The 24,979-nt window shown below is 41.6% G+C and overlaps 2 protein-coding genes across 7 annotated transcripts in view; both read right to left on the bottom strand.

Moving 5' to 3' along the window:
* The window catches only part of LOC139532203 (polyprenol dehydrogenase-like), a 28,958-nt gene extending 10,284 nt beyond the window's left edge, over positions 1-18,674 (bottom strand). Inside the window, exons 1-3 of one of the 5 annotated variants that reach the window (XM_071329517.1) lie at positions 18,322-18,674; positions 6,108-6,215; positions 5,576-5,644 (exon numbers count right to left, since the gene is read on the bottom strand). In XM_071329517.1, coding sequence (XP_071185618.1) covers positions 5,576-5,644; positions 6,108-6,162 — 124 coding nt within the window. In that variant the 5' untranslated portion in view covers positions 6,163-6,215; positions 18,322-18,674. Of the gene's footprint in view, positions 1-5,575; positions 5,645-6,107; positions 6,216-10,712; positions 10,849-14,169; positions 14,245-18,257 lie in introns of those variants that run through there. The other 4 variants (XM_071329520.1, XM_071329515.1, XM_071329519.1 and 1 more) reach the window with 4 other exon arrangements.
* Positions 6,988-14,249, bottom strand: LOC139532202 (E3 SUMO-protein ligase ZBED1-like). 2 transcript variants are annotated; one of them, XM_071329514.1, is made up of 2 exons: positions 14,170-14,249; positions 6,988-9,451 (listed from the first exon to the last, which is right to left on the bottom strand). In XM_071329514.1, the coding sequence occupies exon 2, from the start codon at positions 9,397-9,399 to the stop codon at positions 7,318-7,320; it is 2,082 nt and encodes a 693-aa protein (XP_071185615.1). In that variant the 5' UTR covers positions 9,400-9,451; positions 14,170-14,249; the 3' UTR covers positions 6,988-7,317. The 2 variants fall into 2 exon arrangements, with proteins under 2 accessions (XP_071185615.1, XP_071185614.1); XM_071329513.1 differs by lacking the exon at positions 14,170-14,249 and adding an exon at positions 10,713-10,848.
* Positions 18,675-24,979: the final 6,305 nt, after the last annotated feature.

The following is a 24,979-nucleotide window of genomic DNA, read 5'->3' on the forward strand; positions in this document are numbered from 1 at the left end:
CTTAAGTGGGAGATAACAAAACATGCCCACGGCTAATGGCTTGTGTAAGGTCATCCCAAGAGACCGTGATTTACAAAGAGTAGAAAGTGGAGAGAGGCTGTTCTTTGTCCCTTGTATGAGTAAGCTAACTATATGGTGGTTATAGGCTTCAGAAATCATTGCAGTGGAATTAATCTAATACCGTACAGATATCCCAACAAATGCATATTTATTCTCTTTCTCCTCCGTCCTTTCTTCCTCTCGAACACTTCAACTCTCGAAAATACCAAGCTTTTAGGATTTTACGGTGAATTTATCCTCCGAAAATGAACATATCCATAAAAAATAAAATAACTTCACTGAGAATGTGTGATCCCCAATAAGCTATCTCTATTCTAATCACTGCCCAATATTGACCAATATTTGCATAGATTACAATAATTCATTGGAAAAAATATCCATACTGTCGTAAATATTCTTCCAATCCATCTCTAGTGCCAGAGCTTTGTCACGGTGCCAGACCTGTCATGAAGGAAAGAAGGATATCCTCTAGACTAGTCACAGTGCCAAAGAGCCAGCTGGAGGACACAGACTAGAAGGCGTCGTGCCATCTGGAATACCAACAAAGATGTCTCATCCAAAGACGTGTTGAAATACTGCCATCTTCCTGAATTACATTCTCTCCCTGACCAGTTCTGACCGCTGCTGTACATAGACAACTGACCAGCTGCTGTCCAATAGCAGGACAGAGGACTGGAAACAGGCTGGCTGCTAGTTTGACCGTCCAGCTGCAACTCTGATAAGAGATTGATCGTGCACAATTATTTATAGGAGCTTATAGGATAGATTGATGCTGCTCCGAAAAAGGAGGAGGAGAACGCCGATTGGATGGTAAATCTGCAGGATGTCTATTGGCATGAGATTCACTCTCCGTTGCAGAAAGGAGGTATGGAAGTCAGGAAGTCGTTAAAGGAGATGAATGCAGCCACTGGTGTCGCAAACTAAACCGGTGGGCTTTCTGACACACAAAAATAAAAAGTCAATAACTTTTATTGCTGAGACACAGCATTGATCATAAAATACCAGCAGATACAGCACGTTTCTAGATGACCGTAAATAACAGGTTGATTGTACAGTGGTTGCGGTCTCACAGTATCACACCCACATGTGTCATATGGACTAAGGCTCAGACACCGCGACGACAAACAGCGGTGGCTGTCCTGTCTTTTGCCCACATCGCGGTGTGTTATAGCGTTCACCTGCTGGGTTTTCAACGAGCTATGGCTGTTTTTGACATTTTGTAGAATCATCGGGAAATTGACTGCTGATATTCTGGTCAGAGGCGCGCGGCCGTCCATAGTTCTGGGCCCGGCTTCCCAAAACCATTGAGGTTAAATTCATTGTTAGAACTTTGTCGGAGCATCTTTAAATCTCGGGACTGTTTCACAAATCCGTCGTCACTACAGTTGCCCTTGAAAACGCGTGTTATTTATTGGGCACAGACAACAGCACAAAGGGCAAGAAGGTAGAGACAACAATACATCATGCAAAGCAGCCACAACTGTCAGTAAGTGTCCATGATTGAGTCTTTGAATGAAGAGATTGAGATAAAACTGTCCAGTTTGAGTGTTTGTTTCAGCTCGTTCCAGTCGCTAGCTGCAGCGAACTGAAAAGACGAGCGGCCCAGGGATGTGTGTGCTTTGGGGATCTTTAACAGAATGTGACTGGCAGAATGGGTGTTGTATGTGGAGGATGAGGGCTGCAGTAGATATCTCAGACAGGGGGGAGTGGGGCCTAAGAGGGTTTTATAAATAAGCATCAACCGGTGGGTCTTGCGACGAGTACAGAGATGACCAGTTTACAGAGGAGTATAGAGTGCAGTGATGTGTCCTATAAGGAGCATTGGTGGTAAATCTAATAGCCGAATGGTAATGAACCGCTCGGGAGCACCCTTACCTGCCGATCTATAAATTACATCTCCGTAATCTAGCATGGGTAGGTAGGTCATCTGAATCAGGGTTAGTTTGGCAGCTGGGGTGAAAGAGGAGCGAATTACAATAGAGAAAACCAAGTCTAGATTGAACCTTCGCCTGCAGCTGAGAGAAGGCCAGTGTACCGTCTAGCCATACTCCCAAGTATTTGTATGGAGGTGACTACCTCAAGCTCTAAACCCTCAGAGGTAGTAATCACACCTGTGGAGAGAGTGGCATTCTTCTTACCAAACCACATGACCTTTGTTTTGGAGGTGTTCAGAACAAGGTTAAGGGCAGAGAAAGCTTGTTGAATACTAAGAAAGCTTTGTTGTAGAGCGTTTAACACAAAGTCCGGGGAGGGGCCTGCTGAGTATAAGACTATCATCTGCATATAAATGGATGAGAGAGCTTCCTACTGCCTGAGCTATGTTGTTGATGTAAATTGAGAAGAGCGTGGGGCCTAGGATCGAGCCTTGGGGTACACCCTTGGTGACAGGCAGTGGCTGAGACAGCAGATGTTCTGACTTTATACACTGCACTCTTAGAGAAAGGTAGTTAGCAAACCATGCCAAAGACCCATCAGAGACATCAAAACTCCTTAGCTGGCCCACAAGAATGGAATGGTCTACCCTATCAAAAGCTTTGGCCAAGTCAATAAATATAGCAGCACAACATTGCTTAGAATCAAGGACAATGGTCACATCATTGAGGACCTTTAACGTTGCAGTGACACATCCATAACCTGAGTGGAAACTTTGCATACCAGAGAGAATACTATAGACATCAAGAAAGCCAGTGAGTTGATTATTGTCAAGTTTTTCCAACACTTTTGATAAACAGGGCAAAATAGAAATAGGCCTATAACAGTTACGATCAGCTTGATCTCCCCCTTTAAATAAAGGACGAACCGTGACTGCCTTTCTGAGCAATGGAAACCTCCCCAGAGAGGAGAGAGAGTGATTAACAAGGTCAGAGATATGCTTGGCGATGATAAGTGCAGCAACCTTAAAGAAGAAAGGGTCTAAACCATCTGAACCAGATGTTTTTTTGGGGTTAAGTTTAAGGAGCTCCTTAAGCACCTCGGACTCAGTGACCGTCTGCAGGGGGGAACTTTGTAGCGGGGGAAAAAGAGGGTGGAGCATTGGGGCTAGTCGCATTAGAAGGGGTGGTAGATGACAAAATGTTGGAAGGGCAAGGATGCATGGCTGAGTCAAATAGGAATCCTGACTTAATATATTGGTGATTTAAAGAGCTCAGCCATGTGCTTCTTGTCAGTAACAACCACATCATCAACTTTAAAGGACACGGGCAGCTGTGAGGAGGAGGGTTTATTCTCCAGGTCTTTAACCGTTTTCCAGAACTTCTTGGTGCACTTATTTCTAATTTTCCTGAACGAGAGCCAGTCAGCCTGAGTATGCGTGTGCCGAGCCTTTCGCCAAATGCAATTCTTGAGGTGGAGTATCTCTGCATAGATTACATAGGGTAAGCCGGCTAAATATTTGTAGCTATAGGTCAGGGATCAACTAGATTTTTTCTTGAGTGGATGGTCGTAGGCCAGAACATAATTACAAATCATTTGAAGGCTGAAAATTGATTGCAAGAAGCCCAAACAGATATATTTTACTAAACATAATAATTTCAAACCTTGCTTACATCACGTGTCTCTCTATTATGCGTGGGAATACTTGGGAAAAGATTTTCAAAATTAAAATCTCCTGGAGCTGATTTCCTGGTGTTTTTAGTAATTTATTTATTTGTTTGCTCATAAATGAAAGCCCCCTCTGTGCGAATGCCAGTTGGGGAACCCTGCTATAGGTTGTATTTCATAGGCTGTGATCAAATGTCAGTATTGTGGAATAATTCTAAAGTTAAGGTAAGATTTAAAAAGGAGAAAACTGATCCGAGAGCAGCGCTGCATTTCTTTTGATCCTATCAGTATCGACCGTTCTCTCTGCGTGGGGTTTTGGGAAACACATGTTACATCGAGTGGCGCAGCGGTTATAGGCACTGTATCTCAGAGCTAGAGGCGTCCTGGTTCGAATCCAGGCTGTATCACAACCGGCCGTGATTGGGAGTCCCATAGGGAGGCGCACAATTGGCCTAGGGTCGTCCGGGTTTGGCTGGTGTAGGCCATCATTGTAAATAAGAATTTGTTCTTAACTGACTCGCCTAGTTTAAATAAAGGTTAAATACGTTCCATCACTACGGGAAACCGGGCCCTGGTGCGTTTCCCCTCTTATGCAGAGATGTCTTTAAAGCAGACAGTCTTGAATAAGGAACGGGGTTAAACTGTTGAGGGGGCAGAATAAATTAGGCTTAATAGGACCTGAAGCTACTGTCTCTAAGCATCGTCTTGCCTGGTTGGTGATTTAGCAAACACATTCTGACAACACACACATCTGTTCTATTGTCTCCGTATGCTGCCGATGAAGCAAGGTTAGACATTCTGGCCCTACAAAGGTCAGAGGAGGATTCCTGGTGACATGCCACACAAACATTTTCTCAACCATCCGATCTTAGACAGCAAACACAGTGATATGGATTGTATGTTGGGTGACGAGGACAAACTCCGACATATAGAGCTAATACCAAACGTGCTCAGATATCGGAGAGGGCATGAAGTACACATATACAAAAAATTCGCTCAGAAATACATCTCTGTGGCAGACATTGTTATTGGCTCTCAGGCCTACCAGTACACACTATATAAGACAATCAGATATCCTGTTCATGTAGGAACTCTTACCGTTTTGCCTCCCACACAACTTGTTAGAGGCTTGCTAAACACCGCTTGCCTGACAGTGCATGCTAGGGCTGGGGCGGAGCGGGGGGATTCAATGCACCAGGGGGACATTTCCTGTTTTTAATACAAACAAGCCCATTTCTCATTTCCACGTGTGTCATCATTACTCTGTGGAGCAGGGCGTACATGACAATGATGTTACCCTGGCTGACTGGAGCTGTGCTATGATCATTGTCATTTCGGCACCAGAGAGGAAGGGAAGAGAGAAGCTGCCTGCTTGGGATCAAAAGAAGCCGTCTTCCCGTCTTTCCAAACAGCCTCTTTAAATCACATCTGCATGACAATGAAACTGAGACTGGTTGGCAGCAGTTCGCTTTCCTCCTCGTACTCATCAAACACAAGCACAGACAAACATCTCCCTCGCCTTTCCCCTGCTCCCACTCGTGACACGACTTTGCTTTTATCAAAATAAATGTAAAAAGTAAATTTAAGGGAAGGAGGGACCGGGGGAAAAAATGGGAATTGAAGAGAAAACCTGCTGCCTTTAGATAATTGCTTTTGGAATGGACTCTGGCGTTCAAGCCGCCTCTGACAAGGTGCAGGTGTACAGACATCCTCCCTCTGTTACAAAGCAGGAGAAGTGGTTTACTCTTACCAGCACGAACCCACATTTTTACCCCGGAAAACACAGTTAAAAGTCAGGGCACTCATGTACATAGGCCTATGTCTGAATAGCTTACTCCCTGTGTATAGAAGCAGACCTATTTGAGAGGTAGCCTATTTATTCTGCAATGGCTGTGTGGAAACGATAGAGAGACAAGAGGGAGAGAGATAGAGCGGGAGAGAGAGGCTATAAGGGAAATAGTCATGAGAAAATTACCTTTCCCCTCGCTGCCCTCTTCGTGGATCTTCTTCACAGCTCGCAGGCCTTCCTCTTCAGAGTTCCCAGCTGGAGGAGAGGGGAATGATTAGGGAAAAAAAGAGGATGGATGGAGGGATGAATGAATGGGGTACTCTGGAGCAGCAGGTATCCTTCCCTCATCATAGAAACCAGGGAGAGCCAAGTGAAAGACTAAACCTACACTTCTGATTTGGGTTTCACTGAAGCAGTGCCACTATTACCTTAATAATGATTTCTTTGCAAAACCCTATTAAATTTGATTGATGAGTCACATTTGATTAGGTTAGGAAATAACTGCCTTAGGCAGGGATGTGTTAGCAACGTATCAAAGATTCCCTTAGATTCCCTACGTACTGTAGTGAAAATCAGCGCAACAACATTACTTAGGCTACAATTCAACAAAACATTAACCTAAGGATGTTAGCCCACAGGCTTCAACTATGTTGGACTGAGCAATTTAGAATGATTTGGGAGATTACTGAGTCATGACCAAAGGGTGTGTGTACAATACCTATAACCACATGCATGCCAAGGTTTGCCAGGAGTCTTGCAGTCTCATAACCCATTCCTCGGGCACCCCCCGTCACTATGGCAACCCTTCCATTTTGTTTGGGCAAAACTGTGTGAGGAAGAAAAAGAAAACTAAGGTCCATACGTTGCCATTGCCTTACAATACAATGGAAAATCTATGGGTTGATACAAACAGGCGTATTTATTCCATCCAGTCCAACATATCACTGAGAACAACTCAATTACGGGCTATCAAAACATAATTCCGCTGACTCAATTTTGTTTTGCCCATTATAAAAAACACACAGTACTTCCATTTTGGGGCAATTTGTGTTGGGTCAGAGAAATTACATTGGGTTATAATCTGCAGCTATCGAAGTGTACGGTGTGGAGTCGGACTGAAGTTGAGCGAGTCACAGGTAAATAAATCCGTAACGACCTCTAGTCCTGAAACACGCAGGGAGGAAGAGCCCTTCATTATCGATGCCACATAGATCCATTTTGCTTGACAAAAACAGTTTCTGCCCCTGAAGATAACATGACTTTGTGCAACAAGCACACAAAGCACAGCCTGCACGCGGCCAGACAGTTTAGCATGACTAAAATTAGAGTCGCAGTGCTTATCTATGCACTGAGGATGATCAGGATGGTTGAGATTTCAACTCTATTACATTTCTCCCAATCAGATTTGCATCACATTTGCAGTGGCGGCTGGTGAGTGGTTAAATGGGCAGTTCATTGCTCATTTAGTTTCCAAAACAACTGTAACACTGAGGAGAAGCCTATAAATGCAATTTGATACCTTTGTAGTACCATCAGGACTCATCTGAGGAAGTTGTATTGGACACACTGAACATAAAAAGAACACGAGCAAGCAGAGATTCAAGTTATATAGGATATACTTTATGTTCTTCTGAGAGTTCAGTACAGATAACAAAGCTTGGCACATCAAAGCTAATCTAAAACGTACTGTAAAGACATCTTAAACAGTCTAAGGACTTCAAAGAGCAAAGCAAACAATGACTCAGAAATGACTTGAACATTGGGACAATAAAAGCCATTTAGCCCTACATCAAATAGTTAATCAAATTAAATCGCAGCATGATCAGAAATAAAAAATTCACCAGATGTTACTCACATAAATTCTTTTTTACTAGTAAACAACTAAATGCCCTCTTTATATATTCCTTTGTTAAGTATTTCCTTTAGGATTAGGGTATTGTAACTGTTTGGTAGTGGGCAGTGGCCTGCCCAGTTATTCCATGGCCTGACCCAGAGTCCTGCTCCTGTCCCAAGCCCCATTCCCCTGAGTCATCCTCAATAGGTTCAGCCTCATTGCAGCGCCGTGAGTTTTCATAGAGAAACACCTGTTGGTCTACATGTGCCGGGGTGAGGCGGTTCCTCTTACCACAGAAGAAAGTCCCTGAGGAACTGAACAGTCTGTGGGAGGGGACACTAGTGGCGGGGACACACCAGTACTTCTGGAGCACCTTGGGGAGAGTAGGGAATAAGCCCATACGGTCCGACCACCAATGGAGAGGGTCTTCGTTGAGACCCAGGATCTTCTGGGATTTGAAGTTGCTCAGCTCTTCCACGACCTGAGCGTGTAGCTCCTCTTGGTTCTCGTCATTGCCTGACTGGCAAAATATCACAGCCAAAGGGTTGCCTGCATTGCTACATGAAGGAGAGGGTTTGTCAAGAGTCTGTTTTTTGTTGGGTGGCTCATCAGAAAGAGGAGCCAATTCATCTGTGACCACATTCTCATTCCTCTGCTTCTCAAGAATGGCTTTGGCCTCCTCAATGACTTTACTCTCCACTTGGGAGCGGTCGTGGGGGGACAGGAAAGGAAGCCTCTTGTAACGGGGATCCAGGAAAGTGGCGACGTTGAGAAACGTTGCAATCTCAGACGTCTGCGGGTAGGTGCTGGACAACACCTTGGAGATGACCTCTTTGGCCATGCCAACCTCTTTTGCGTCCCCTTCTTTGGCCTTGAGGGTTGTGTTCAGCAGCATGTGAAGGACAGGCCTCACCATACTAATGGTCGGATACCTACAGTCTGTTATCATGTCAGCTACCAGTTTGAAAGGTTGCAGAACTCCAATCAAGCCCTCGACCATGTTCCATTCACTGTCCTTGAAACTCAGCTGATGGTTGTCACTGTCCTCCATGAGTACCACACTGATAATGGCCTGCTGCTCTTTCAGGCGCTGGAGCATAGTCAGTGTGGTCACCCAGGATCGGACCCTGTCTCTGATGAGGACACACTGGGCTAGGCCTTGCTGCCTCTGCTTCTCTCGCAGCAAATACATAGCCATCACTGACTGTTGGAAATAATCAACAAGTTTGCGGCAACGTCCCAAAAAGCAGTCAATTCTGGGCAGCTGAAAGGCCTCATCCATCCCTCGATTTATAGTGTGGCCAAGGCAAGGCATCTGCACGGATAGATCCAGAAGAGAGCAAGCTTTCACAATGTCCAATGAACCGTTAGTGGTGGCACCGTTGACTTTGTGAGTTATCCCCCATTCGACAAAGGCTTCGTACAATGCTCTGGTAATATTCTCAGCTGTATTGTCCTCTGGAACTTCAAAAGTTTTCAGGCATTTGGAACTCATGGAGAAACCAGAACCTAGTCCGTTTTGGTTCAGAGAGTGCATGGACAGGGAGATGTAGGTCCTGTTCTGGGTTTGGCTTTGCCAAAGGTCAGTTGAGACACCGCAGTTCACCACCCCTGCCACTTCACCCAGCACTGCATCTCGGATCTGATTGTACCTCTGTGGTAGGGCCTTCATTGCCACGTCGATTCTGCTAGGGGGCAAGTATCTTGGATCTGCAGTCCTTAAAAGGGCCTGAAAGGTGGGTTCTTCCACCACAGACACAGGGTACATCCCTTCACAGACAAAGCTGACGATCGCAGACGTCAGATCATTATGCCGTCGGTTGATATTTTCAAACGCTGGGCTCTGCTTCAGGATGGCTTCCTGACATTGCTGCTGCATAGGTTCAGTCTTTATCTTGGAGTAGGCCGTTGCGACCGCCTCACGCATCTGCTCCGTGTTGCTCTTCACAAACTCACAGAACTCAACTGGGTGGTTCTTCTCCAGGTGGTACGAGAGATTGGAGGTGTTCCCGGAATATGCTATTTGAGTCATACATATGCGACAGTAGATCCTCCTCCAGTGTAGTATACACCCGTCTGCATCAGTGTCAAAGCCGAAATACCTCCATACTTTACTTTTTGCCCTTGGATGTGCAACAAGGTGGAGATTAGATGAGGAAGCACCTTTAGCCTCCATTTTGTTCCTTTGACAATTATCCTTTTAGGTGCCTTCACTCATAACTGAGTACCTAACAAAGGCAGTGAGATAAAGGTAGCATGAGATAACAAAAGGTCAACAACAGGAAAAGAACATGTCAGATAGGGGCTTTAACCCCAGTAATTAATAGGCTATAACTACATTTTTTCTTATTTGTAATTCAACCTATTCTCTAAATAAAATATTCTAAGAGCCAGTACAGAATGAGCTTGCCTCTCCCCTGCTGTGGAGGACATTGCGTCACCTTAAACATAAATCTAGGGGACACAACGCAATCTGCTTTGAGTATTGACAATTTTGTTGATCCAATCATCTCTCTAATTACTAGCCGGTCTTATCTTGATTGAAATACTGAAAATTGCCTGACCCGGTCTCTCATCATAAAGCCTAGGGTCCAATTACACAAGCATCTTTTGCCAAGGCTAAAACTAACTTCAGTACAGCTTAGGCCCTAAATGACACAACTGGATTCTTTGCATGCTTAGGTATGTTTGAGAGGTTTAGGCTAATTGGTCTTTTCTATAACAAGACAGAATACAACACTGCTATTGTGTCAGTACAGGCTAGGCTACAAGTTCACATGAGGATTTCGACATTCTGATGTGATGTGAATAAGAGGGAATCTGGGCTAAAGGTCATTGATTACCCATATCCTTCCAAAAGCACTATAGTTCACACAATGGCAATGAAGATATGTAGTGAGATTATCATGACGTGTGATTCACCTTACAAGGCATGGTATTATGGCACACTATGAATTTTGAAAAAGTGCATAGGAATATATCAAAAACCCATTCCCATTACAGACCTAGGCTACTATTTTTGTAGAATCAGTGAGCATACAAACACTATACTCAAATGTAGGGTTAAAGTAGCCTAAGTCTGGGGTTGTGTACATTTGTGAAATGGAATGCTGATATATAATTAATATTTTGTGCTGGAAAATACTGGTTATGGAAAGCAGATCATATATCCTAACAACATAAAGGCTATAGGTAAGTTACAGTAGCAGTCAACTACCGCATAACACTTGCAGCTTAATTTTATGACAGACAGTTATATCAATTCCTCAACAATTTGTTAAACAGTGGTTGCATTTTGATATTAATTCGTTTGCTAGTCAATTTTCAGTCAAAATGGCTATTGTTGTTGAAAGCCTTCACTAGCTAGCTAAGTAGCTAACGTCAACAGGCAGCTCTAGCCAGCAGCTAACGTTATAGGATAGGATAAGTGATCATCACAGCTGCATTCAATATCTTCAATGAATACGGGAATGAACAGAAAAGTCTAACCTGGTAACGTAAAAGACTTGTTGAACAGTTGATACAGAAGAACTTTAACTCCCACTAAATACAGCCTCAAAATTGGTAAAATGAAAGACAGTAGCCACATATCTGTGCCAGGTCTCTTCGTGTGTTTCAGTCCTTGGATTCCGTGCTACTCTGCACACTTGTGCTTCGCTAAGTTCCTCCTGCTCTGTGAGGGCGCCGAAGCGCGCTCCGCCCCTTGACATTAGTTCTGCCCCCTCAAATCTTTATCACGAGTAGGGCACGCAACTGGCAGGAGGCGTAGAGATGTGAGGAGAGAAAAAAAAAAAAGGCCTACCCTTATTAATCTAATTTCACGGTCTGTACAGTGCATCAAATATAATATCGTCAGTATTTTTTAAATTTAGACTTCTTACTTCACAAATCCAGTTATAAAATATTAGCCTGATACATTTTTATAAATAATTTTAAATTAAGCATTGGCCTTGATTGTAAGGCTTTGACTAGTCGAAATAGTTGAGGTTCACGTAACGGCTGTCGTCGGTGGAAGAAGGTGAGGACCAAGGTGCAGCGTGGTAAGTGTTCATGATATTTAATAATAATCAAAACTGAACACTGAATAACAAAACCACAAAGAAACAACCGAAAACAGTTCTGTCTTGTGCAGACACACAAAGACTGAAAATAACCACCCACAAAACACAATAGAAAACAGGCTACCTAAATATGGTCCTCAATCAGGGACAACGATTGACAGCTGCCTCTGATTGAGAACCATATCAGGCCAAACACAGAAATAGAAAATCATAGAAAAACTAACATAGACAACCCACCCAACTCACGCCCTGACCACACTAAAACAAAGAAATAACAAAAGAACTAGGGTCAGAACGTGACAGTTCACTTCTGTTATAGGGGAGAGTGGGGTAAATTGAGCCAAAGGGGTAAATTGACCCACCCTTGCTTCTAGGAAACCATACACAAAATTAATAATTTGACCAAATATTAAGGAAGAGGTCATCATTTCATGGAGTCTGCGAAGGAAGAAACCACATTAAACTTTTTTTTAAATCCAAGTCAAATGAATGTATTGTGTTAGAGGTTTCATGATGCTTGTACTGTATCTAAACCAAATTAGATCATTTTAAGATTGTTCTATACATCAGGTGGGGTCTCTATAAGCTTCTATATGAGGTCCTAAACCTAACATGAAAGTGCATCCTTGTAGCTGTGTGGGCTAATATAGTCAAAATGAGCCAATGGTTGAGCCAATGGCAAATTGAGCAAATTGAAGTGTTTTCTTCCTAAGCGTAATGCAAGGCATTATCGCTGGGATATGAGGTAACAACAGGGCCTGGCCTATGTTGAAAGTGTTAAAAAAAAGTACAAAGTGTTTGTTAGGTGTTAAGCCTGGTAAATTGTGCCAAGAGACCACTTTTTTTGTACAAGCTATGTTTTCAAAACTGTTATGTTTACATTAATTCTGATTATATCCAGTGATACGTAACATCCTGAAATATATGTAGATATCTTTGTTAGAAAGAATACTATGTTTCCCTTGGCGGTGTGATGCTGAATGCAAAAAAAATGGCTCAATTTACCGCACTATCATCTAAGGAAGGTTTAATGTACATAATATTGCCTAAGGCCCAAGGCGTTGTGGCAACTCCAAGATTTAAGCTTTTGCTCAGTCCAACAAAGTCTTGAGTCAAGCAAACGACCCAGACTGATAGACCCTGTCGGTTTGCCGAGATCACACAGGAGTCTATCAGTTTATCTCAGCGTTTCCCAAACTAAGGGTCGCGATTTGCCTGATTTGAAAATGGGGTTGCGAGAGAAACTCTAAAATAAATGTTTTAAACATTGCGCATGGTTCATAGAACCAGTGTTACGTCAATGACCTCTGGTAGCCACTAGATGCAGGTGTAATAAACATAGCGGTTTCTGCTTTCTTCCTACAGTACAAATGTGTCTCTATCTTATGTGTCTTCTGTTTCCCTCTACAATGCCCACAATCCGAGCAGGACTAACTAGAACAGAGTGGACAAGACCAGGCACCAAATCAGACTGGGGGGAAAAGTACTTTATCAATGATGACGTCCTTTTCTACAAAGAAGGTCATACAAAATAATTGTCTTCTGAACTTCCCAATACCATTCTGATGCATTTCAGTCACTTCAACCCCATACTTCCTTCAGATTGAAATCATGTCAAAAGTATAGTCAGACTGATTTGTAATAGACTGTTGATTACATTGGCCGTTGATTACATCACTTTTTTTACATGGTGGGTCGTGAAAACATTTTGATATCAAAATGGGGTCATGGGCCCAAAAAGTTTGGGTGCCTCTAGTTTATCCCTTTCAGTAGAGACGAAAACACGCAAACTGTAGAATTCCACCAACTTTTCTTTCCACCTAACTGACCTAGTGATGATTGCGGCAGTGGCGTGTATACATGGACGCCAAGTGAAGCGGGGCTAACAAAACATACAAAATAATTTATTGTTCGTCTCTCTGTGTTTCATAAATTTCCTTCAATTCGCAAGAGGCTGAATGTATCTCATCGGAGAAAGTATTCGGCCGAATGAAACAGCCTCCCTCTGTCTCAGTATGTGCAGAGTATCTGTCTGATGCTGTAAGGTCAGAAAGAGTATGACGTTGTTGCCGCCCGTAGCATTGAATGCAAGGGAAGTCAGCGAGCATTATGCATAGTCACTTTAATTACTCTACCTACATATATTACCTCAATTAACTGGTGCCCCCGCACATTGACTCTGTACCGGTACCCCATGTATATAGCCTTGCTATTGTTTTTGTACTGCTATTGTTATTGTACTGCTGCTCTTTAATTATTTGTTACTTTAATTTCTTACTTTTTCAGGTATTTTCTTAAAACTGCATTGTTGGTTAAGGGCTTGTAAGTAAGCATTTCACTGTAAGGTCTATTGTACATATTGTATTTGGCGCATGTGACAAATTATATTTGATTTGACTTGATAAAAAAAAACAGCTGTGAATGGTCCTGGTGCACCCCAAAAAAAGTGTCAATGGAAGCCAGTTTGGATTTGGCTTCAGGCCAATCACATCACAAGCCAAACATCATTACTGACAGAGAAAACATGAATTGTTGCATCTCGTTGTGTTGTTGTCCTCTGGTGGCTAGCTAGCTAGCTAAAATTGTCCCTTTCTTAAATTAGCCAAGGATTATTTCTCCGTACTGGTCAATGATTATAACGGTGATTCTGATCCAACCATAAATTCATATATTGTGCCCCTGGCCTGAGAGAATGGAAGTTCAACATATAGCTAGATGTAGTATGCTAATGTTACCTAGCTGGACTGGCGTATCGTTGCCCATGAAAGGACGTTAGGTTAGTGAGCACGAATTCTAGCCAGGTAGCCTAGGACAACAAAAACTAAAAGCGTGAAAAATATAACAAGAGTAGTCTGAAAGTAGTCTGAAAATGTTGGAAACATTACCTTGCTTGACCATGCTGTAGGTCGTGTAGGTTTGTGACATGCAATATGTTTTGTGGACTTCACTGGACAGACGTTGCTCTCTGGTAAAAAAATAAACAAATGTGTGGTTAAATTTATTCTGCCACTGTGTATTCTTATTGTCTCGGCCTTAGGCCTATATATCACAAGGCATATGAACTAAAAGGTTATAGAGCAAACAATGCAATTATCACAACACATAGGTTGTAATATGGCAGTGATTTTACACATGTACCACTACTGGATTGTCGTAATGCATTTAAAAGTCCTCAGTATAAATGTTGCTTTTCATCTTACTGTCTTTGGCACGCATTCAATCGCGAACATTCTATTGTTGTTGTCCAACATCAAACTTGTCCTTGTCATTATAAAAAATTAGAAACACAAAAACGGCAGTCTGCATGACATCGCAACAGCCTGGTCCAAATAGCAACGTTACTCGCACATTTTTGGGCACCAAAATAAACGTGTTTAAAAATGTATTGAGAATATCTTTGTAGCAAGCCAGGCAACTAAAATCTACTTTCAAGACAATGTGTTGGTTTGTTGCTAGCTTGGTAGCTATCTACCGTTAGCTGGCTAGCCAGCTCATTAAAATACGAGAACCATGGCCATAGCTACATAAGAGGACACCGACGTCTGGACATCTGTAATTTTTATTTTATTTTAGGAACTCACTCAAGGTCTTAGTGTTGAGAGTTAGAATAATAGAATACACGAGGTGCAATTTCGAAAATTGGTTGTGCATTAGCAGTTGTTGTTACTTGTTACTCACTGACAGTCACTCAATTAGACAATACCAGTAATTGTTTTTGAGTAGTTAATTAGTCTAGTTAGTCTAGCCAGCTATCTAAACTTGTAGTAATTATGGCCGAATTACTGACCGGGCACACGGGGTACAATTGTTTTATTTAACCTTTATTTAAGTAGGCAAGTCAGTTAATAACAAATTCTTTACTTACAATGATGGACCCGGATGTAGCTGGGCCAATTGTGCACCGCCTTATGGGACTCCCAATCACAGCCAGTTGTGATACAGCCTGGAATTGAACCAGGGTCTGTAGTGATGCCTCTAGAACTGAGATGCGGTGCCTTTGACTGCTGCGCCACTCGGGAGCACGTGCCCAGGGGCTATGACCTCCAGGGGGCCCCAATTGATTTTGTTAGTTACTTTCACTCAGATAACATATTAACATGGCATAAGTAATGGCAAAATGTGTAGAATTGCAGGAAATTAGCTGTACAACTGCACACACTTTTTTTCTGTAAAGCAAAGGTATTTGTTTAGCTTTTGTTTTTTTAAATACTTTTTTTTGCTGAGAGATCCTTCTGTATTAAATTATAGTTTTTAATCCGGGTGCTGAGTTAATGTGGGTTAATGTGTAGGGGCTAATTGTATAGCTAATAGACTATGTATTTGTAGATCGACTGAATGAAGCTACAGCAGCCACGGTGATAATGGCTGGGGTCATTTTTGCTTGTTTTTACTGTTCTCCAAATAGCATTTTAGAGTGACTGACTCGCCGGTGTCATAGTGATAGAATGCATCAGATGTTGGTTATTAAACACTGTCCTTGAAAAGTTACAGGACAGCATCACTGGCAGACAGTCTACAGTCAAATAAAGTCAACCCATTGTTGTGTGTTTCGGTGACGTTGTTTACACTGTCAGGAAAGTGCACCGTCTTTGTGTTCTGTCAAACAGCAGGGAGCTCATTCCATGAAGGCCCCCTGAGGGATTGACAAACTTCAGGTTTACCTTTACTGGAATTATAGAGCAGTAGGCTAGGCTAGAACAGAGCAGGTGGGTAAGCTCCAACTTCAAAGTGTTATGCAAACACATTTCTCTCTATTTAGAGGTCTCCTATTTAGAGGTCTCCTCTCCTCTGCGTCCCAAATTGCACCCTATTCCCTACATAATGCACTACTTTTGACCTGGGCCCAAGAGTCAGTTGTATCCCAAATTGCATCCTATTCCCTACATAACGCTCTGGTCAAAAGTAGTGCACTACATAGGGAATAGGGTGCCATTTCGGATGCACACAGTCAGTTCAGACTGCACTACTAAAAATAAAAGGTGCATGTTGGAACCAAATAAGGTTTTTGAGAGCGAAGCCATAAGAAAACCATTTTAGGGTCTTTGAAGAACCATAAATGAGATGGTTCTTTGAAAAAAAAAGAAGAAATGGCTCGGCCCTCCAGGACCGTAATTAAATAGCCCTGCTGTATGGTTTTAAGCCTGATCTGCATATTTCCCATGGTGCCTTTCAAGGGATTTTTTTTGCTAATGACAGAGACGTAGTTGTTGCATTCTTTCATATTAAGTCCTGTGGCCTTCATAAAGTGAGATCCTAAGTGAATATCTTGTCATTAAAATTAAATACCTTAAAGATGCGCTATGCAGAAATGTCTCCACCATTTCCTGGTTGCAAAAATTCGAATAGTTCGCCTAATTTAAGTTTATGTGACAAAACAAGCAAGTATAGTGTAGAGAATCATTATACCATCTAAACCGCTGTGAAATATAGTTTCCATAACCAAAATATTTTATTTACAGCTGTTTGAAGCTGCTGTACAAAACTGAAAGTAATATATGCAAAAACAGCAACAGTTTGGGAAGGCCCTTTCCTGTTTCAGCATGACAATGCCCCCGTGCACAAAGCGAGGTCCATACAGAAATGGTTTAATCGAGATCAGTGTGGAAGAACTTGACTGGCCTGCACAGAGCTCTGACCTCAACCCTGTCGAACACCTTTGGGATGAATTAGAATGCCAACTGCGAGCCAGGCCTAATCACCCAACATCAGTGCCCGACCTCCCTAATGCTCTTGTGGCTGAATGGAATCAAGTCCCCGCAATAATGTTCCAACATCTAATGGAAAAGAGTGGAGGCTGTTGTAGCAGCAAAAAAAAAAAGGGGGGGGGGGCGCAACTCCATATTAATGCCCATAATTTTGGAATGAGATGTTTGAGAGAAGGTGTCCACATACTTTTGGTCCTGTATTGCATGGTTTTGGTTCAACTCTGGTTATTAACACCAATACTGGGGTTCTTTTACACAGCTGAGTGTTCATTTAACTCTCATTTAAATGTATGCAGGCTTCCATTTATTCCAAGAAGCTTTTAGAATTCTGAAGAACCGTAGATCCACATCAAGAATCCCACGCTTAAGTAAACTGTTCTTTATCAAGGCAAGAGTTATCCAAGGAACCTTAAAAGCTGAGGAAGACCCATTTAAGAACCTTATTTTTTTTCAGCATGAGTGGGAAGTTCAGACTGAGTGGGATTATTAAATAATATATTTGTATGTATTGTAGAATAGACTACTGGGGGCAGTAGGCCTAAATTGTTATCCAACAATATGAATAGGCTATATGCTGAGTATCTGCATCAAAAAGCTTTCTCTTTGATTTCAATGCAAATATTTATAGAGATGGTTGGGGTTTTGTTATTGCAATGTTATTACATCTAATGTTGGATACACAGGACACGGTATAAGGTCAAATGAACTAAAATAAAAAAGCAGAGCTGTTTTAAAGGTAAGCATTTACAGGACATTCCGCAGAATTGAAATATTCATAGAATAAAATTAATCCCGTCTATTCCCATCACACTTTCCAATTCTGGGTGAGCCAGAATCAGAACCAGAATGATTCAATAGAATTTCAAATGTTATTGATGCCTCCTCATGCAACACGTCTCTATGAATTGTCAACGGTGTTTTTGTTGGATGACCAAGAACGGGACATTTGCAAGCGAGGGGGATAAGGGTGACACAGATGCTTCAAAAACGTGTAGCCTGAACCACCTTCCCGCCTTCTTTGTCACACGGTAGCAGCTTTTCCACTAATATACGTTTTACTGAATTATAACATTTTACTATGAATACTAATAGAAATCAAGGGAAACATTCCCCCTGCTTTGCAATAGCCTACCCCATGCTAACACGAATGTGGCGCAACACGTTGGAGATCAAATTGAATAGGGTATTCAGCCTACACGATACACATAAAAGGAACTGCACATATTGTACTCAACATCACCAATATATACAAACGAATTCCATGTTACCGTTGGTTAAATGATGCACCTTGAGCTCATGGTCAGAGCGGTCAAGACGCGCCTGTGGACTTACCAAAGGGTCACCCTGGCGCGTCTCCGTATAAGCCAAAGTCAGGGTATCGTCTGCTTTTCTCACGACAAGCGTCAGATACCGTGGTCACAATCCACGTCTCGGCATATATACCATAGTATTACATAAAGAATGAGTAAGATGGCAAAAATAAACAAAGCCACTAAGATCGCCTTGTTAAATGGAGACAAGAAAGACTGCATGTCAGCAGCGAAGAAAAAGAGGATGAATAAGCGGGCTCTGTTGCTCCGGCTCTTATGAATGAAATGATGGACACGTTCTCTGCACTCTACAGCACCCGAACTAGTCCTCCTTGGAATCTGCATTGATGCGTGCCAACTTGAAGAGTCAGACTCGCTGGCATCCACTGGCCTATACATTTGTCTTTAGAGACCTCAACATTCACGGAAGCAACACAAATATGATTATACATCATTATATATAGACAACACTGACCACGATTCCATAATCCTCAGATGTTGATAAACAGAGACGATTTCAAATCTCATTATTATAATTTTTTTAAATAATAAGGCAAACATTATTTCAATATCGTGCTCTGTTATTCGATGTTGGTCATTTTCCTATTATAGACTATGCATTACATCGATTAGGCCATAGCCTACTACACACTATTTTATAAGATGAGAGTTTGTAGTATAGCTGCCAATTACATTATTTCTCATTACCATTTTCACCATGGCCAATTGCCACATTTTCTTCGCTTTTACGCACACCGCACAGTATGGAAAGGCACGTTACAAATTAAAATGAAAACCATGACATCTCGCTAGATGGCACAATTCAATTCAAGGGGCTTTATTGGCATGGGAAACATGTGTTAACATTGCCAAAGCAAGTGAGGTAGATAATATACAAAAGTGAAATAAACAATAAAAATTAACAGTAAACATTACACATACAGAAGTTTCAAAGCAATAAAGACATTACAAATGTCATATTATATATATACAGTGTTGTAGCAATGTATAAATGGTTAAAGCACACAAGTTAAAATAAATAAACATAAATATGGGTTGTATTTACAATGGTGTTTGTTCTTCACTGGTTGCCCTTTTCTTGTGGCAACAGGTCACAAATCTTGCTGCTGTGATGGCACACTGTGGAATTTCACCCAGTAGATATGGGAGTTTATCAAAATTGGATTTGTTTTCGAATTCTTTGTGGATCTGTGTGATCTGAGGGAAATATGTGTCTCTAATATGGTCATACATTGGGCAGGAGGTTAGGAAGTGCAGCTCAGTTTCCACCTCATTTTGTGGGCAGTGAGCACATAGCCTGTCTTCTCTTGAGAGCCATGTCTCTCTCTCTCTCAATTTTTTTCAATTCAATTCAATTGACTTTATTGACATGGCAAGTTATTATTACTTACATTGTCAAAGTATACATATCGAAAAATTTAAATAAAATATATATGTATATATATACACAAAATATATATATATTTATATATAAATAAATGGTGGGATTAACAGCAATAATAATAGTAGTAGTGGACATGGGATTACCATTAATAACAGCTACAACAACAATATTAATCAGAACAACAATACATTAAAGCAACAGTAGTAGACCAGTGTCAACATGACTGAGAAGACACATGACCTGGTACGAAAGACAAAACAAAACTAAGCTAAATGGGAAATATTATCAACATTACTTTGCATTTTTCACTGGCTGTCCCTCAGGCTGTGGCAGGAGGACACATATTTGGCTGCCAAAACTGCACATTTTGGCTTTTCACCCAATAAATATTAGAATTTTTCTTCATCTTTTATAGTTTCAAATTCTTTGTATTGAATTATAATTTTGGGAAAGAAATATGCTCTTAGGTCTGAGTATTTGTCACAGTGTAGTAGGAAATGCACTTCTGTCTCTACCTCTCCCCTGGAGCAGAGTGAGCACAGCCTGTCCTCCCTGGGCAGCCAGGTTTGTCTGTGACGACCGGTCTCTATAGCCAGACTGTGCTCACTGAGTCTGTACCTAGTCAATGTTTTCCTCAGTTTTCTATCAGTCACAGTGGTCAGATAGTCTGCCACCAAGTACTGTCTGTTTAGAGCCAAATAGCATTGAAGTTTACTTTGATTTTTTGTGGTGTCTTTCCAATAGGTTATATATTTTTCTTTTTGTTTTGTGATGATTTGGTTGGGCCAGATTTTCTGAGGGCTGTCCCGAGGCTCTATGGGGTTGGTTTGGGTTGGTGAACTGAGCCTCAGAACCAGCTGGCTGAGGGGACTCTTCTCTGGTTTCATCTCTTGACATTGTAGAGCTGTGTGATGGAATGTTTTAGGGTCACTTGTTTTTAGATGGTTGTAAAATTTGATGGCTCTTTTTTCTATTCGAATGAGGAGGGGATATTGGCCCAATTCTGCCCTACATGCGTTATTTGGAGTTTTTCTTTGTACTTGCAATACAGTCTTGCAAAACTCTGCATGCAATACTTCAATTGGATGTTTGTCCCATTTAGTAAATTCATTATTAGACAGCGGACCCCATACTTCACTGCCATATAGAGCAATTGGTTCTATAACTGATTGAAAAATTTTGAGCCAGATTCTAATTGGAATTTCAATTTTGATGTTCCTTTTAATGGCATAGAATGCTCTTCTTGCTTTGTCTCTCAGCTCATTCACAGCCATGTGAAAGCTACAGTGGGGAGAACAAGTATTTGATACACTGCCGATTTTGCAGGTTTTCCTACTTACAAAGCATGTAGAGGTCTGTAATTTTTATCATAGGTACACTTCAACTGTGAGAGACGGAATCTAAAACAAAAATCCAGAAAATCACATTGTATGATTTTTAAATAATTAATTTGCATTTTATTGCATGACATAAGTATTTGATCACCTACCAACCAGTAAGAATTCCGGCTCTCACAGACCTGTTAGTTTTTCTTTAAGAAGCCCTCCTGTTCTCCACTCATTACCTGTATTAACTGCACCTGTTTGAACTCGTTACCTGTATAAAAGACACCTGTCCACACACTCAATCAAACAGATTCCAACCTCTCCACAATGGCCAAGACCAGAGAGCTGTGTAAGGACATCAGGCATAAAATTGTAGACCTGCACAAGGCTGGGATGGGCTACAGGACAATAGGCAAGCAGCTTGGTGAGAAGGCAACAACTGTTGGCGCAATTATTAGAAAATGGAAGAAGTTCAAGATGACGGTCAATCACCCTCGGTCTGGGGCTCCATGCAAGATTTCACCTCGTGGGGCATCAATGATCATGAGGAAGGTGAGGGATCAGCCCAGAACTACACGGCAGGACCTGGTAAATGACCTGAAGAGAGCTGGGACCACAGTCTCAAAGAAAACCATTAGTAACACACTATGCCGTCATGGATTAAAATCCTGCAGCGCACGCAAGGTCCCCCTGCTTAAGCCAGTGCATGTCCAGGCCTGTCTGAAGTTTGCCAATGACCATCTGGATGATCCAGAGGAGGAATGGGAGAAGGTCATGTGGTCTGATGAGACAAAAATATAGCTTTTTGGTCTAACTCCACTCGCCGTGTTTGGAGGAAGAAGAAGTATGAGTACAACCCCAAGAACACCATCCCAACCGTGAAGCATGGAGGTGGAAACATCATTCTTTGGGGATGCTTTTCTGCAAAGGGGACAGGACGACTGCACCGTATTGAGGGGAGGATGGATGGGGCCATGTATCGCGAGATCTTGGCCAACAACCTCCTTCCCTCAGTAAGAGCATTGAAGATGGGTCGTGGCTGGGTCTTCCAGCATGACAACGACACGAAGCACACAGCCATGGCAACTAAGGAGTGGCTCCGTAAGAAGCATCTCAAGGTCCTGGAGTGGCCTAGCCAGTCTCCAGACCTGAACCCAATAGAAAATCTTTGGAGGGAGCTGAAACTCCGTATTGCCCAGCGACAGCCCCGAAACCTGAAGGATCTGGAGAAGATCTGTAGGGAGGAGTGGGACAAAATCCCTGCTGCAGTGTGTGCAAACCTAGTCAAGAACTACAGGAAACGTATGATCTCTGTAATTGCAAACAAAGGTTTCTGTACCAAATATTAAGTTCTGCTTTTCTGATGTATCAAATACTTATGTCATGCAATAAAATGCAAATTAATTACTTAAAAATCATACAATGTGATTTTCTGGATTTTTGTTTTAGATTCCGTCTCTCATAGTTGAAGTGTACCTATGATAAAAATTACAGACCTCTACACGCTTTGTAAGTAGGAAAACCTGCAAAATCGGCAGTGTATCAAATACTTGTTCTCCCCACTGTACCTGTGTTGCTGATATTTAGTCCTAGATATGTGTAGTTTTTGGTGTGTTCTAATAGAACTGTGTCCAAATAGAATTTATATTTGTCATCCTTATTTCCGGACCTTTTTTGGAATATCATTATATTTGTTTTTTTTAGGTTAACGGTCAGAGCCCAAGTCTGACAGAACCTGTGAAGATGATCTAGGTGTTGCTGTAACCCCTCTTTAGTGGGAGACAGCAGCACCAGGTCATCTGCGTACAGCAGACACTTGATTTCAGTGTTGTGTAGGGTGATACCAGGTGCTGCCGATTCTTCTAATGTTTTTGCCAATTCATTAATGTAGATGTTAAATAATGTTGGACTTATTGGGCAGCCCTGTTTCACTCCCCGCCCCTGAGAGAAGAAGTCTGTTTGCTTGTTGCCAATTTTAACCGCACATTTGTTTTTAGTGTACATTGATTTAATAAAATCATATGTTTTCCCTCCAATACCACTTTCTATTAGTTTATAAAAAAGACCTTCGTGCCAAATTGAATCAAATGCTTTCTTGAAATCTACAAAACACGAGTAGATTTTGCCTTTGTTTTGGTTAACTTGTTTATCAATTAGAGTGTGGAGGGTGTAAATGTGGTCTGTTGTACGATAATTTTTTAGAAATCCAATCTGGCTTCTGCTCAGGACGTTGTGTTCGTCAAGGAAATGATGTAGTCTGCTATTTATAATACTGCAGAGAATTTTCCCCAAGTTGCTGTTAACGCATATTCCTCTGTAATTATTTGGGTCAAATTTGTCTCCATTTTTATAGATTGGTGTGATCAATCCCTGGTTCCAAATATCGGGGAAAATACCTGCAGTGAGGATAATGTTGAAGAGTTTGAGTATAGCCAATTTGAATTTGTGGTCTGTATATTTGATCATTTCATTTAAAATCCCATCAGCACCACAGGCCTTTTTGGGTTGGAGATTGCATATTTTTTCCAATAATTCTTCTTCTGTAATTTGGGTATCCACAGGATTCTGATAGTCTTTGACTGCTAATTCAAGGATTTGTAATTTATCTTGTATATCTTTTTGTTCTGGGCTCTTTGTTATATTGCTGTAGAGGTTTGCAAAGTGATTTCTCCACATATCCCCATTTTGGATAGCCAACTCCTCATGATGAGGTTTGTTTAATTTATTCCAATTCTCCCAGAAGTGGTTTGATTCTATGGATTCCTCAATTCCATCCAGCTGATTTCTAATGTGCTGTTCCTTTTTTGTTCTTAGGGTGCGTTTGTATTGCTTCAGTGTTTCCCCATATTGAAGGCGTATATTTTTGTTGTCTGGTTCTCTGTGTTTTTGATTAGATATATTTCTCAATGACTTTCTTAGATTTTTGCAATCATTATCAAACCATTTTTCATTATCTGTTATTTTTGGTTTGCTCTTATGCTTCTTTAGATTAGCCAAGGAGGCTAATTTGTCAAATATAAAGTTTATGTTCCTAACGGCCAAATTTACACCTTCATTGCTGAAGGAGAATGTTAAGGCTAAAAAGTTGTCCAGGAGAGATTGTATTTTTTGGCTACTAATTGCTTTTTGGTAGATGTCTGTACTGTTTGCACTCCATCTATAGGCTTGTTTAGTACCATGTAATTTATTGGGCCATGATGCTTCATGGTTGGGTTCTGCTCTTCTCAGATACACTGTGATTTTACTGTGGTCTGAGAGAGGTGTTAGTGGGCTGACTGTGAAGGCTCTGAGAGACTCTGGGTTTAGGTCGGTGAGGAAGTAGTCTACAGTGCTGCTGCCAAGGGATGAGCTGTAGGTGTACCTACCAAAAGAGTCTCCTCTCAGCCTGCCATTGACTATGTACAGACCCAGTGTTCGACAGAGCCTCAGGAGCTGTAATCCATTTTTGTTTTTCACTTTGTCATAGTTGTTTCTGTGGGGGTATGTGGGGAGGGAAAGGTTATTGCTTCCTGGTAGGTGTTTATCCCCATGACTGTTAATAGTGTCTTGTTCTTCTGCTATTCTAGCATTCAGGTCTCCACAGACCAGTACGTTGCCTTGGGCCTGAAAGTGACTAATCTCTCCCTCTAGAATGGAGAAGCTCTCTTCGTTGAAGTAGGGTGACTCTGAGGGGGGAATGTATGTGGCACAGAGGAAGACATTTTTATCTGTCAAGATAGCTTCCTTGTTGATTTTTAACCAGATAAAGAATTCTCCTGTTTTGATCAATTCGATTGAATGAATTAGTTCAGATTTATACCATATTAGCATTCCCCCTGAGTCTCTGCCCTGTTTGATTCCTTTTAATTTAGTGGATGGTATGATTATCTCCCTATAACCTAGTGGACAGCCAGTGGAAACATCACCTCTGCACCATGTTTCCTGTAGTACTAAAATATCAACATCATCAA

This window comes from Salvelinus alpinus, chromosome 10 (assembly GCF_045679555.1).
Source record: "Salvelinus alpinus chromosome 10, SLU_Salpinus.1, whole genome shotgun sequence".
NCBI classification, from domain to species: Eukaryota; Metazoa; Chordata; class Actinopteri; order Salmoniformes; family Salmonidae; genus Salvelinus; species Salvelinus alpinus.

Bases quoted from the DNA above. Each gene is read 5' to 3' on its own strand.
- LOC139532202 (XM_071329514.1), bottom strand. From the start codon at position 9,399: ATGGAGGCTAAAGGTGCTTCCTCATCTAATCTCCACCTTGTTGCACAT.